Source organism: Phoxinus phoxinus (assembly GCF_949152265.1).
Source record: "Phoxinus phoxinus genome assembly, chromosome: 16".
NCBI lineage: Eukaryota > Metazoa > Chordata > Actinopteri > Cypriniformes > Leuciscidae > Phoxinus > Phoxinus phoxinus.
The window spans coordinates 14,392,161-14,404,899 of NC_136891.1; the positions used below are offsets into that span (position 1 = coordinate 14,392,161).

Genomic DNA, 12,739 nt, shown 5'->3' on the forward strand with positions numbered 1-12,739 from the left:
GAACAGTGTAGAAGACTGATGTGGAAGAGAAGAGATTGCTGAATAAAGTCATTATTTGTGGGGGGTTTTGCGCACAAAAAGTATTCTCGTCACTTCATAACATTAAGGTTGAACCACTGTAGTCCCATGGACTATGCCTTTACTACCTTTCTGGGCCTTGAAAGTGATAATAACGTTGCAGTCTATGGAGGGACAGAAAGCTCTTGGATTTCATCAAAAATATTTTTCGTTTGTGTTCCGAAGATGAACGAAGGTCTTACGGGTTCCCTTTTGAGAGTACTCTCGTGTTGCGGGAAAACAGGAAAACCCCTTTTCTCGAGAAGACTGAAGCCAAAAATTATCCTTTAATTTTTCTTTAATTTAAAACGCACTTGCTGCAGCAAGCAGATCTAAGCGAGACAGGTTGCGCGCTTATTGGCTGCTCTGCGGCAACTGATGCAACCTATGGAGCGGCAGCTGGGACGTACGAACCAATGACGTACGTCCCAGCTCTGCTACGTGGGGCTACGCGCCCTCCGTGTGTCACATCCCTCCAAAATGGGCGTGGCTTCAGCAAATGATCCTCTTCGCTGACTCTGGAAGAAGCTTTGAACAGCACATGAGCGGGACGAGCCAATGCACTGCAGGAATGAGGAAGCCGGCTTCGGACACTCTCCCAACGCCGCCTTCAGCCTCCGTCTCCCGCTGCGCCATCCGGCGCGCATATATCCTTTGAAAGCTTCCCCTCAGCAAAGGCCCCCCCGTTTCTTCCAGAACTCCATGACGAGCTAACTAAATCATGGAAGGCGCCGTTTTCCACCAGGCTGAAAACTTCAGTTTCCTCGACGCTCTCCGTTGTAGGTGGCGCCCAGGAAAAAGGCTAGCAGTATCTTCCCCCTATCGAAGAGGCTGTGTCCACGCACCTTTGTCCGCCCTCCACTGGATTGCAGTCTAAGGCCGCTCACCCCTCAAAGGCCTGTCGGACTACGTCAGCTCTCACCGGTCGCGTCTACGCCGCCGGCGGTCAAGCTGCATCAGCACTCCACACGATGGCGGTGCTTCAAGTGTTTCAGGCCAACCTTCTCCGTACTATGGACGAGGTTGGTCCGGACCCAGAGGCTCTCAGAGACCTGCGCAGTGTGTTGTGGAAAATTACTCAATATTAAAACCTGGATGAAGGAGACAAAGTCGATTCTCAAGAGATTAAACAAAGTATTTTATTTCATGCATGAAATAAGCGTTCAACATACAGACAGTGTCTAAGTATGAGAAGGTCCATGGCATTCTCGCGCAGAGAGCATCTGACATGAGAAGGCGAAGGCTAGTCCCTTTCGCCAAGGTTATATACCCTAACACACCCTGTGTAAAAATCCTTTGTTACCTTAAATGGAGATGTCTTAGCTCATTATCTCATGTCCAACCCAAATTCTAACTGGTCTGAGCAACGTCATGTCTGCAAAAGTTTCCTGTTCTTTGATGCTGCTCTTTTTCACACATCTCGTCTATCTTTAGTTCGATCAAAGCTGCGCACATATTTTTCACACATAGTCTAAAAGTCACTTGCTACTTAGTTCTTCTTAGAACATATTGTTCCTGCAAGCCTATTCCAACTTACATTTATAAAAACTTAGTTTTATATCTTTAATAATGTGCTTTTGATTATATTCTTTTAAATGCTTATGAGTAAAAATGAATCTTCATCGTTAATAAAAGTTGTACCCATCTAAAAGTAAAAGAAACATATCTAAATGTAAAATTTCCATAACAATCCCCCATATGTTCATTCAAAGAACATACACACAATTTGACATTTACTTTTTCATATGCATAGTAATTTACAACAGGTAAATTTTCCCCATAGTTACTTAATTTTCTAGTCAAACTCATGTTCGCTCTTGTTCTCATAATCCTCATCATCATCAGCCACTGACACCTTAACTTCGTCCTCTGGTGCTCTACTTATCACTGTTGTGTATTCCCCTGGACTCATTCTCACCATTGTTACAGTCACTGCCTTAGCCGTGATTCTAGAAATACAATTCATTAAACATGGAATCATCAAAAGAAAAATCAAAATGAAAATCAAACATCCGATTGGCATAATGGTACTTATTAACAATTTCGTCCACCCCTGCAGGCCCAAGAACCAATTATCTAGTGAAGATGACATTTCATCTGGAGTGGCTATGGCCATTTTCATGTGTTCTATTATGTCTGATACATTTTGAAAGACGTCAGTCAAATTAAAACAACAAGAGGTTACTAACATTTTGCATATTTTCAAATAAACCTCCGTTCCTACATCTAAAAATCCTGGATAACAGCACCCCATCCATTTCTTAGGAAGGGTGTGCACATACTGTTCAAGCTGTTGTCTCTCCGAGGTCATCGTCGTCACCTGGACATGTGATATTTGTACCATTAGATGTTATACATTTGTTATTATTCATGATTATCGTGGTTTTACAGTGTGCTGTACCAGCCATTATTGCCCCTTGTTGGGTCCCTAATTTACATAGACATACGTCGCCTAATTGTGGTTTCACTGCCCATACCCTGTCAAAGTCTCTAGTACTGTGTTCTGATGGGTTCTGGCATTTGACTTTCTTTGGAGATATTGATTTGATTTCTATAGAATTTTCACATTCAGTAATTTCTACATAGTACATGGAATTAACCCTATTAATTCTCCTAAATTTTCAGTGATTTCTTCTAATTCCAAAAACTCTGGCATCACTCTAATATTCTAATTTAATCACCCTGAAGTGAGACATACCCCGCCTTGGTCAATAGACCCTCTCTGATAGCATCCTGATTACCTCCGTACACATATTGCCCTTGACATGGATCCTTACAAAAATACATGGTCTTACCCCATTTTCCCTTTGTCATTTTCACCTCTATATGCTATCATCTCGTGCTAGGCTTACAGCCACACTAATTAAGAGGATAAGATTTAGTGACCTATTGCCACACATTACAACCTTGTCAGGCGAGAAAATGTTCTTGTTTGAACGATATCAGTCCCGTTTCTCGATGTATTTTTGGTCTCAGGGCAGGTCTAGTTGATATGATCAGACAGGTTATTTCAATGCCCACGCCGTTAAAGTTCCACAAAGTCCTTGATACAGTTCTGACCACTCCTGAAATTGCACAATCGTCTCTTACTATTGATTCGTCTGCTCTCCAGTGACGGTGGTTTTCAAATTGGTAACCTACGGGATGACACGTCTCTGGTTAGTCTGATCTCTGTTTGGCACTCGTTAGCTTTGAGTGGGATTTCTTCTTCCGTTGCAGCTACCGCATGAGCTGATGCTTCTCGACAGTGCGTCCCATGGATCTTTCACCGCAGTGTGAGTTGTCAGCAAAACCTGGAATGGTCCCTGTCACCTTTTCGCCTTCCAATGCTTTCGTCTCAGATCCTTTATCAACACGAACTCTCCTGGCCGGAAGCTGTGCAGGGCCGTCTCAGCTGGCTCTGGAACTGCTGCCTGGACCTGTTTTGAGATATCACAGAACACCTTATCCAGCTCAACACAATATTGCAACATGTCATGCTCACAAATAGTGGTGTCAGGCAATGTTCGAGGATTTCGTGCCTCCCAGTCCATCTGAGGTGGGCGAGCAAACAGAATCTCAAATGATGAGAGCTGTGCGCGTCCCCTCTTTCTCATTCTCATGTAAGTTAGCTCCTCCCGCTTCCGGATGTACCCAGGAATGCTTCAACTGCTGAAATTGCACTGTTTACAAAATGTGAACCATTGTCACTTAATAATTTTTCAGGATTTGAAATTCCCATGGTGGGATAATTTCTTGTAGGAATAGTTTTGCCATTCCTTTTTTAATCTGCCTTTGTTGTTGGCATGGCTTCTACCCATTCTGAAAACATGTCGACTGCCACTATGCAGTATCTCTTTTTGTCAGATTTTGATAATTCAATATAATCGAGCATTACATTTGAGAATGGTCTCTGCGGCCTGGGATGCCCCCCTGTCTCATTGCCTGACCCCTCCCCACATTGTTAATACCACAAATCAAACATCTGCTGCAAAAATCTGCTGCCACTGTGGAAAAAACTTTGGTAAATCAGTTATTTTGCATAATAGTAAACATCTCCATTTGTTTCTGGGGCCCCATTGTCCATTTTTATATTCACGGCCTGCCTTCTTCCATTTCTCTTTATCATAGGCAGAGGCATGCTGTTCCATCGCAGCTGTCACCTAGTTCCTCATTCAGCCGTGCTGCTGTGGTTATCTGAACAGGAAGTCGAGCTACAGCCTTCGCTGCTAAACTCTGACACCCTGTTTTCCTTAGAAACGTCATCACTACCCGAAGTATGAGCCTGGCACTTACAAACTGCCACTTCCTTTTTAGTGGATACTGCATTTTATTTTTGGTCTATAGTCGGATTTGGTCTTTATTTGAATCGGCTCACAATCTGCAATCAGACCTACATAATTTTTTATCAGTAGCCCATAAACATTTTGGAAACTCTCTCCAACCCGTCTGTTATGACAGGGAGTTGTGTTAAACTCAGTCTGTTTAGTTTCACTTCCTCATCCAACACTGTGACTGCTCCCAAACTTCTGTGTTTCATGACATGGCTATTTTTGGTACCTTCATTTTGGCAGATCATTCTTTTTTTTTGATCTATTATGACCCAGTCGGTCAGTTCATGGCACCTGGCCATGAAGGGACCCGCGTCACGCCATTCAGCCTTCACTGGTTTGGCCAGTGATATATGGCTTGTGCATTTTCCATGTCATAAAACACTGTCTGTTTGTCAGTCAATTTCACATTCAAAACACCATTGGTCAGTCCAATACACATAGTCAGTCGTCACAATTTCTATGTCAACATTAAATCATTGCTGCGCATATTCATCATCATGATCAGTGCTTACATGAGAAGTGCAATGTAAATCTGAGTCTCTCATAGATTCAGAAGATGACAACACTCTGTCATGAGCCGCTTTGTGGTCAGACATGTGTCAGAAATTTGCCATTCATATACAAACAGAGAAAAATCCTCTGTGCTTTCAGTTTCATGCGTCATTCTCATGTCAGCTGATAAGCCCTGATCACCACAGTAAACAAAAACACCCTACTTACAAAGTAAATCCCTTCGCATTAAATTCACTGGGCATAACTTAGTAATTAAAAAACAATGCTTAATTTTTTATTCTATTTTTCCCCTTCAATTGAACACTCAAGGGTTTTCGAATATGGTTCTATGGCCACATGACCAGTTGCACCTCTGTAAGAAGTCGTCTTACCAGAGAGTGGAATTGGTTTTTCAAACTCTGTGGCTTTAATTACAAAATTGGAAGCTCCCGTGTCAAGCAGAAATAGTAAAGATACGTCATTAACAGTCATTTCTATCAAGGGTAAAGAAAAATTAGCCTTATAGAAAAACCCTAGCAAGCAAGTCTTCATTGCATAGAGCATAATCAGAAAATAAAGGTAAATTATACTCATCTGCTGGAGAGACAGGAACCCCGTCGCTCACCCCCTCCTCCTCCTTTCAATCCGCCTGATTCCTGCCTTTGCCGTGTGGGCAATCATTATACCAATGTCCTTTAAGTCCACATTTGAAACATTTGTCTGGATCATAGGGCTCTTGGCGTTGTTGTTGACAGTTTGGTCCTTTTCCACGACCACGTCCTCTGCCTCTTCCTCTACCATTGCCTCTCTGGTTCTGTTGGTGATGGGTGGAGTCGTTGTTGCCCATATACACACCTTGCATTGTCACCAGGGCCAACATGAGGTCTTTGTCTTGCTTGGCTGCGTTGATTTTTCGCTGCACTTTCATGATGTCTTGCGTGTCGTCTCATTTCTGCTGTCGAGGCCAGTTGCCATCCGACACAGCTCTTTTGAATTGCTTTTGAAATGTCACTGTCCAATCCATCCAAGAACAAAGTCTTTACTTTCATTTTCTGGAGGGCTGCAGAGCGGTGGTATGGTTCTTTGTGTGGTGCGTTAGGAACTGCGTGACCCCGTCCTTCTGCGGCTGCTGGAATCTGGTTAGGATTGCGAGGAGGTGGAAGATGAGCCGGATACATCCTGTCCTCCTATCTTATTCTCACAAAACAAAAACAAACAAAAAAAACAATGCCATAATAGGGAGAAGAAGAAACAATGTCAGACGTCATTTTTCAAAGATATGTCATTTTTAAGATTGCATAATGCGTTTCTCTATGTGTCTTGTCTTTCCTCTTGACAACGTGAGTAGACCAATTTTGCTTTTGTTTTTGTCAAATGTGACACGCTTAAACCCCCATTGAACCCATATTGCTCTTTTAAATACGGCACATATTCATGATACCAAATTCCTATTGCTTTGTCCATTATTTTTTATGAACCCTTCGAGAAATCAACCTGTTCTCCATCCTTCTTTTTTGAATTTTCGTTACACATTTTTACTTAGACAATTTTGTTTGTTCAATTTCCCTATATTAATTAATTTTATTAATCCATATTTGCGTATTTATTAATTATTTTATTACTTTATATTTACCTATAAATTTTCCTCTTTCCTTCTTCTTAATCAACAGTATTTATATTTGCGTATTTAAATATTTTCCCCCGCGTGGTCACCACGCACTATATTTACTGTGTTAATTTTCCTCTCAGCGTGGCCACCACGTCCTGCCTAAATTCGTCAATCTAGGACTTTCAAAATTGCCTGCCTCCGTCGATGCAGGTCTTTCCCAAACAATTGCCTCCTCTAATGTCCGAACCTTCGAACGAGCACCTTGTCTGGTGTTTGAGAAATTTTCTATCAGACCTATTCTCAAAACTCTGGCCCTTTTAGAGAAGAATTAACACATGGCATTTGAGAACTTACTTTTAGGCTTATTCTCAAACCCTGTTTGGAAACGCTTATTCCAAAACTCTGACCCTTTTAGAAAAAATATTCAATACGCAAATAATTTTCTTATCCACCATGTGAATAATTTAAATTTTCTCTCACCGTCTTGTGAGTCTCACTGTCTGTGAGTTCTTTAATTGCGTCCACCTAGGTCGTCGTGAGGAGTTGAACAATTCTCTTTCCTCAAGCTTGAGGATATTGAGCCGTAGAGTGTTCTCTCGGGATGGCCAGTCAACTGTTCCCCTCACGACGATCATCGGTTTTGCAATCGCATCCTCGTCGCCATTTGTTGTGGAAAATTACTCAATATTAAAACCTGGATGAAGGAGACAAAGTCGATTCTCAAGAGATTAAACAAAGTATTTTATTTCATGCATGAAATAAGCGTTCAACATACAGACAGTGTCTAAGTATGAGAAGGTCCATGGCATTCTCGCGCAGAGAGCATCTGACATGAGAAGGCGAAGGCTAGTCCCTTTCGCCAAGGTTATATACCCTAACACACCCTGTGTAAAAATCCTTTGTTACCTTAAATGGAGATGTCTTAGCTCATTATCTCATGTCCAACCCAAATTCTAACTGGTCTGAGCAACGTCATGTCTGCAAAAGTTTCCTGTTCTTTGATGCTGCTCTTTTTCACACATCTCGTCTATCTTTAGTTCGATCAAAGCTGCGCACATATTTTTCACACATAGTCTAAAAGTCACTTGCTACTTAGTTCTTCTTAGAACATATTGTTCCTGCAAGCCTATTCCAACTTACATTTATAAAAACTTAGTTTTATATCTTTAATAATGTGCTTTTGATTATATTCTTTTAAATGCTTATGAGTAAAAATGAATCTTCATCGTTAATAAAAGTTGTACCCATCTAAAAGTAAAAGAAACATATCTAAATGTAAAATTTCCATAACAAGTGCAACTGACTTAGCCCTGCGAGCGACGAAAACCAAAAAACCACCGCCAGCTTTCCAGCGCCGTCCGCCCGCTGAAGCTCGCCATCGCTCGTCGACCACTTCCCCCACGGGGACCAAGGCCCAGGATTGTGCTAAACCCTGAGCCTCCGAAACCCTCCCGACCACAAGGGGGAAACGACGCCGGTTAAGTCTCGCTGCAGCCAGACCACCGTCGAAGAGTGGCTCTCACCTCAGTCAAGCTTGTGGGTGACCTACATGCGCTCTCCGTGAGCACTACCTGTCTTGAGTTTGGGCCTAATGATTCTAAAGTCATCCTCAAACCAAAACATGGTTATGTTCCTAAGCGCAAGTTATTTACCTGTCTGCTCTCCCTATATCTGATGACGAGAGAGATGCAAATTTTCTCTGGCCTGTCAGGGCTCTGAGGATTTATGTGGAGCGTTCTGCTGGTTTCAGACTATCAGAACAGCTCTTTGTATACTTTGGTGGCCGCGCTAAGGGGTTGGCTACCACAAAACAGAGCCTTTCACGTTGGATAGTCGATGCTACAGTATTTCATTGGCTTATGCATCCAAAGGACTCTGTTGCCCCCTGGGCGTCAGAACTCACTCTACTAGAGGCATGGGCTCGTCCTGGGCTTGGTCCAGTGGGATTTCACTTCAGGATATCTGTATGGCGGCAGGCTGGGCCTCCCCGTCTACATTTATCAGGTTTTACAACCTAGAAGTTCCCGCCTTACAGGCTAGACTGTTATCGGTTTAACAATGCCACTTGCAGTTACCTTGCCTGACTTAAGTCTGCATTAACTGTGCTACAATGTGCTAAGCATTCATTCATTATATGAATAATATAATATGAATAAACATAATATTCCGGAATATTATGACTTTCTCGTCTTATAAGCCCGGGGCACTTGCCCGGGGACTTTGACTGAGAGAGTAAGAGTAACGTAAGTTAAGGCTTACGCAGCACGAGAGTACTCTCGAAAGGGAACGTCTCGGTTACTACCTCGGTTCCCTGAGATGAGTGTTGCGTAACCTTGCCGTGCTTGTGCTCTGGTCTGGTATCGCTTCAGTCGATGAAACCAAGGCAACTATGGGCGGCGCGGGTTGCAGCAGTTGCCGCAGAGCAGCCAATAAGCGCGCAACCTGTCTTGCTTAGATCTGCTTGCTGCAGCAAGTGCATTTTAAATTAAAGAAAAATTAAAGGATAATTTTTGGCTTCAAACTTTTTGAAAAAAAGGGGTTCTCCCGTAGCGTAAGCTAAGGCTCTAGGTCCTCATCTCAGGGAACCGAGGTTACGTTAGTAACCGAGACGTTTGGAACGACATGAGGGTGAATAATTAATGACAGAAATTTCATTTTTGGGTGAACTATCCCTTAAAATCAGTTGCCACTGCAATAAAACATGCCACAGTGTAGACGAAAGAAAGAAAAAGACACATCATTAAAATGCAAAATGGGTAGTTCTAGTTGGTGTGGAGGTGAAATAGAGACACACTATTTGTGGGAGAATTTGCCTGTGATTTCCTGTAGGCATTACGACGGTGCTCACCATGTCCACTATCATCACTGGAGTGAACGCCTCCATGCCCAGAGTCTCCTACATCAAAGCCGTGGACATTTACCTGTGGGTCAGCTTCGTCTTCGTCTTTTTATCGGTACTTGAGTATGCTGCGGTAAACTACTTGACCACAGTGCATGATGGGAAGGATCGCAAGTTAAGAGAGAAGGTAAATACACAAATGATTTTCAATCATTTTCAGAAAATCTCCTTATTTATCCTTATTTAATCTCCTCTATTACTTGCCTTTATTATTAACCTTAATTTTGTCATCTTTATTATGTTGGCTTGACAAAACATATTGTTGGGAACCCCCAAGATTTACAACATTTATTAATAGGAAAATCGGTGCGATATGGTTTAAATAGTTTTATCTATCCAAACTGAATGCCGTGTTAAAAATGTGGAAATGATCAGAAAGAAGTTAACACAACCTCTTATATGGTAACACTTGACCTGGCTACTTGGCCTAGTAAAATGATTAGTCAGCCAAGCCCCAATTGATATAAATCTATACATATTTTCAAATTTTACACCTGTTGCTGCCACAATAATGGAAGTTTTTAAATTTAGAAGTTTACATGATTTAGTTATATTTCTTCTTTTTCTTCTTACTTGCTGTATTTGAGTGGTGACACAATATTATTTGTGTACACAGTTTCTGTAAATAAGTCTATTTTTACCCCTGCATATAAATTTTTTATTTTTTTTGATAATTTTCACAAAAATGTCATGGCCCCCAGAATATTTTGTTGCATGAATATCTAAACATGCAATATATCAAAAGAAAGAACAGATCCTCTGCTTTAAAAAAAAACAACTGTTTAATTCTGTCTTTAAAAAATCTGAGAAAATCGTGTTTTATCAAAGACATGTGCATAAGCAATACTTTTCTGCTTCCTCTTCACGTGTGTTTGGATCCGGAGTTTCAGTACTCATTCAGAAGATGTGTAATAGCACCTACTGTATAACAATTATAACATGTATTCCCGAAAAGTCTGTCAACGGCGGGGAAAGAGTTAAAACGCATGCACATTACCTTGCTTTGTGGTAATAGTTACCATATGGAGCTTAGCAGTGATCAAAAAACAATATTACAAAACAACTTTTGGATTGATCCTTTGGTTTCACTTTATTTTTACGGTCCCTTTAACACATTCTGTTGACTATAAGTAACTTTGCAGCTACATGTCTACTAACTCATGTAGAATGTTCAAAAGGGACCATCAAAATAAAGTGTTACCGATCCTTACCGATCCTTTTTTGTAAGTTCAATTAAGAAAATAATCAATCGTTTGGCCATAATATCTCACCCGGTTTGGTAGAAGAAAAACACTGACATTCTGGATTTGGATGGCTATAAAATCACATGCTTTGCCCTTGTAAATGTTGAAAATACCTTACTTCCCATGAGAAAGAGTTAGTGTATGCATAAGGGCTCAAGTGACAAATATCCATATAGCAATGTCCTCACAACTGCCAAGCAACCAAGCAAGGCCTATATCACTTCAAACTTCAAATCTCTTTTTTTGGTTTTCATGAGTTTGTATAGCCGATATATTCAAAGTTTGTCTTACAGTACTTTCCTCTTGTTGAAAGTTACATGTAACTTTAGGTAATATTAGGCGGGCTACCTGTTTGTCTTATTCAAGCCTAAATTAAATAAGCCATATCTAGCACCCTGCAGCCAAGATAAAAGTTTTCTAAATGGTAACGAAAGTGTTTGTGTTTATCCTTTTTAGGCTTTACCCTGCACATGTGACATATCTCACACAAGGACTATGTTGCTCGATGACACGTACAGTAAGTCTGATGTCAATGGTCTGGCTGGATATACCCAGGCTCCCGTCTCCTCTGAGGATAAACAGGAACACATGGTGGTGTGCCTGTCTTTAGCAAATGAGGCCACAGCAGCCAAAAAGAAGACCCTCAGAGGCTTCCGTATCATCCAAAACACTCACGCCATTGATGCCTACTCTCGCATGATCTTCCCAGGGGCCTTTATATTCTTCAATCTCATCTACTGGTCTGTGTACTGCTGAGTTGTCTTGCAAAGGGATTGTTGTTGTAGAATATTATACTGCTTATATATTAACGAAAGTAAAAGAAAATTGGTTTTTGCCATTGATTGAAAGTAAAGAGACAACGTGATATGATGCAGGGCGGATTCGAATCCAGCACAAGTGTCCTGGCATTGGTCTTGAGGACAAGCCAGATGTAGGGTACAACAGGGCTAAAGACGCACTGGAGTTAAAGGAGATTGCAGAGCCGCAGCACCATACAGTGTGCCGACGGTTGTCTAATCCGCCCCATCATAACCCTAACCTTAATGAGGCTATAATCTCCACACTAGCTTCCGGTCTGAGACTGCTGGCTCTCCTCTAAACCACTATGTTGTGCCATCTCAGACCGGAAGCTAGTGTGGAGATTATAGCAATTTACCGCTGCACTTTCAAATTTCCAAATTTGGCTGTTTCTAGACGCGATCACAGTTAGCAGTGCAAAGTTTGTTCTGCGCTAATTTGATCTAATATTTAATGTGTTTTTTTATTTACATATTTACTTAGCAATTGATAATCTATATAATTGGCAAATATGTTTGAAATTAAGATCTTGCTAATAATGTGTGGTTTTGTCCAAGGTAATTATATCAACAGTTTTTCAATAACTGAAGAATATAAGTGTGAGGTAAAAGTTCCACCTTGTACATTTTTAAACAAAACAACACACTTTTATGATTTACTTTCCCACAAAATGTGTTGCTTCATCAATGTTAAATATTTGTTTTGTTAGTGTTTTTTTGTATTTTTTTTTTTTAAGCAATCTTACACTATACAGGGACAGGCAGTCATGGCCTAATGGTTAGAGAGGTGGACTTGTAACCCGGAGGGTTCGATTCTCATTACCAGCAGGAAATGACTGAGGTGTCCTTGAGCAATGAACTGCAAAATGGCCACCCACTGCTCTGAGTGTGTGTGTGTGTGTGTTCACTACTCACTGCTCTTAATGTGTGTGCACTAATTTGGATGGGTTAAATTCTGAGTTCCTTCACTTTTGAGGTTACATTTGTATAGCACTTTTCTGGGTCCTCAAAGCGCTATACATATGGAAGGGGGGATCTCCTCAACTACCACCACTGTGCAGCTCCACCTGGATGATGCGACGGCAGCCATATTGCGCCAGAATGCCCACCACACACCAGCTTACTGGTGGAGAGGAGACCGAGTGATGAAGCCAATGAGTATATGGATGATTAGGAGGCCATGATGGACAGAGGCCAAAGGGCAAATTTGGCCAGGATGCCAGGATTACACCCATACTCGTTTTCGAAAGACATCCTGGGATTTTTAATTACCACAGAGAGTCAGGACCTCGGTTTAACGTCTCATCCGAAGGACAGTGCTCTTTTGA

General features: G+C 41.5%; 1 protein-coding gene across 1 annotated transcript in view; it reads left to right on the forward strand.

The window, feature by feature from the left end:
• The window catches only part of gabrr2b (gamma-aminobutyric acid type A receptor subunit rho2b), a 37,851-nt gene extending 26,155 nt beyond the window's left edge, over positions 1–11,696 (forward strand). Inside the window, exons 8-9 of the mRNA XM_079639076.1 lie at positions 9,301–9,497; positions 11,071–11,696. Coding sequence (XP_079495202.1) covers positions 9,301–9,497; positions 11,071–11,370 — 497 coding nt within the window. The 3' untranslated portion in view covers positions 11,371–11,696. The remainder of the gene's footprint in view (positions 1–9,300; positions 9,498–11,070) is intronic.
• Positions 11,697–12,739: the final 1,043 nt, after the last annotated feature.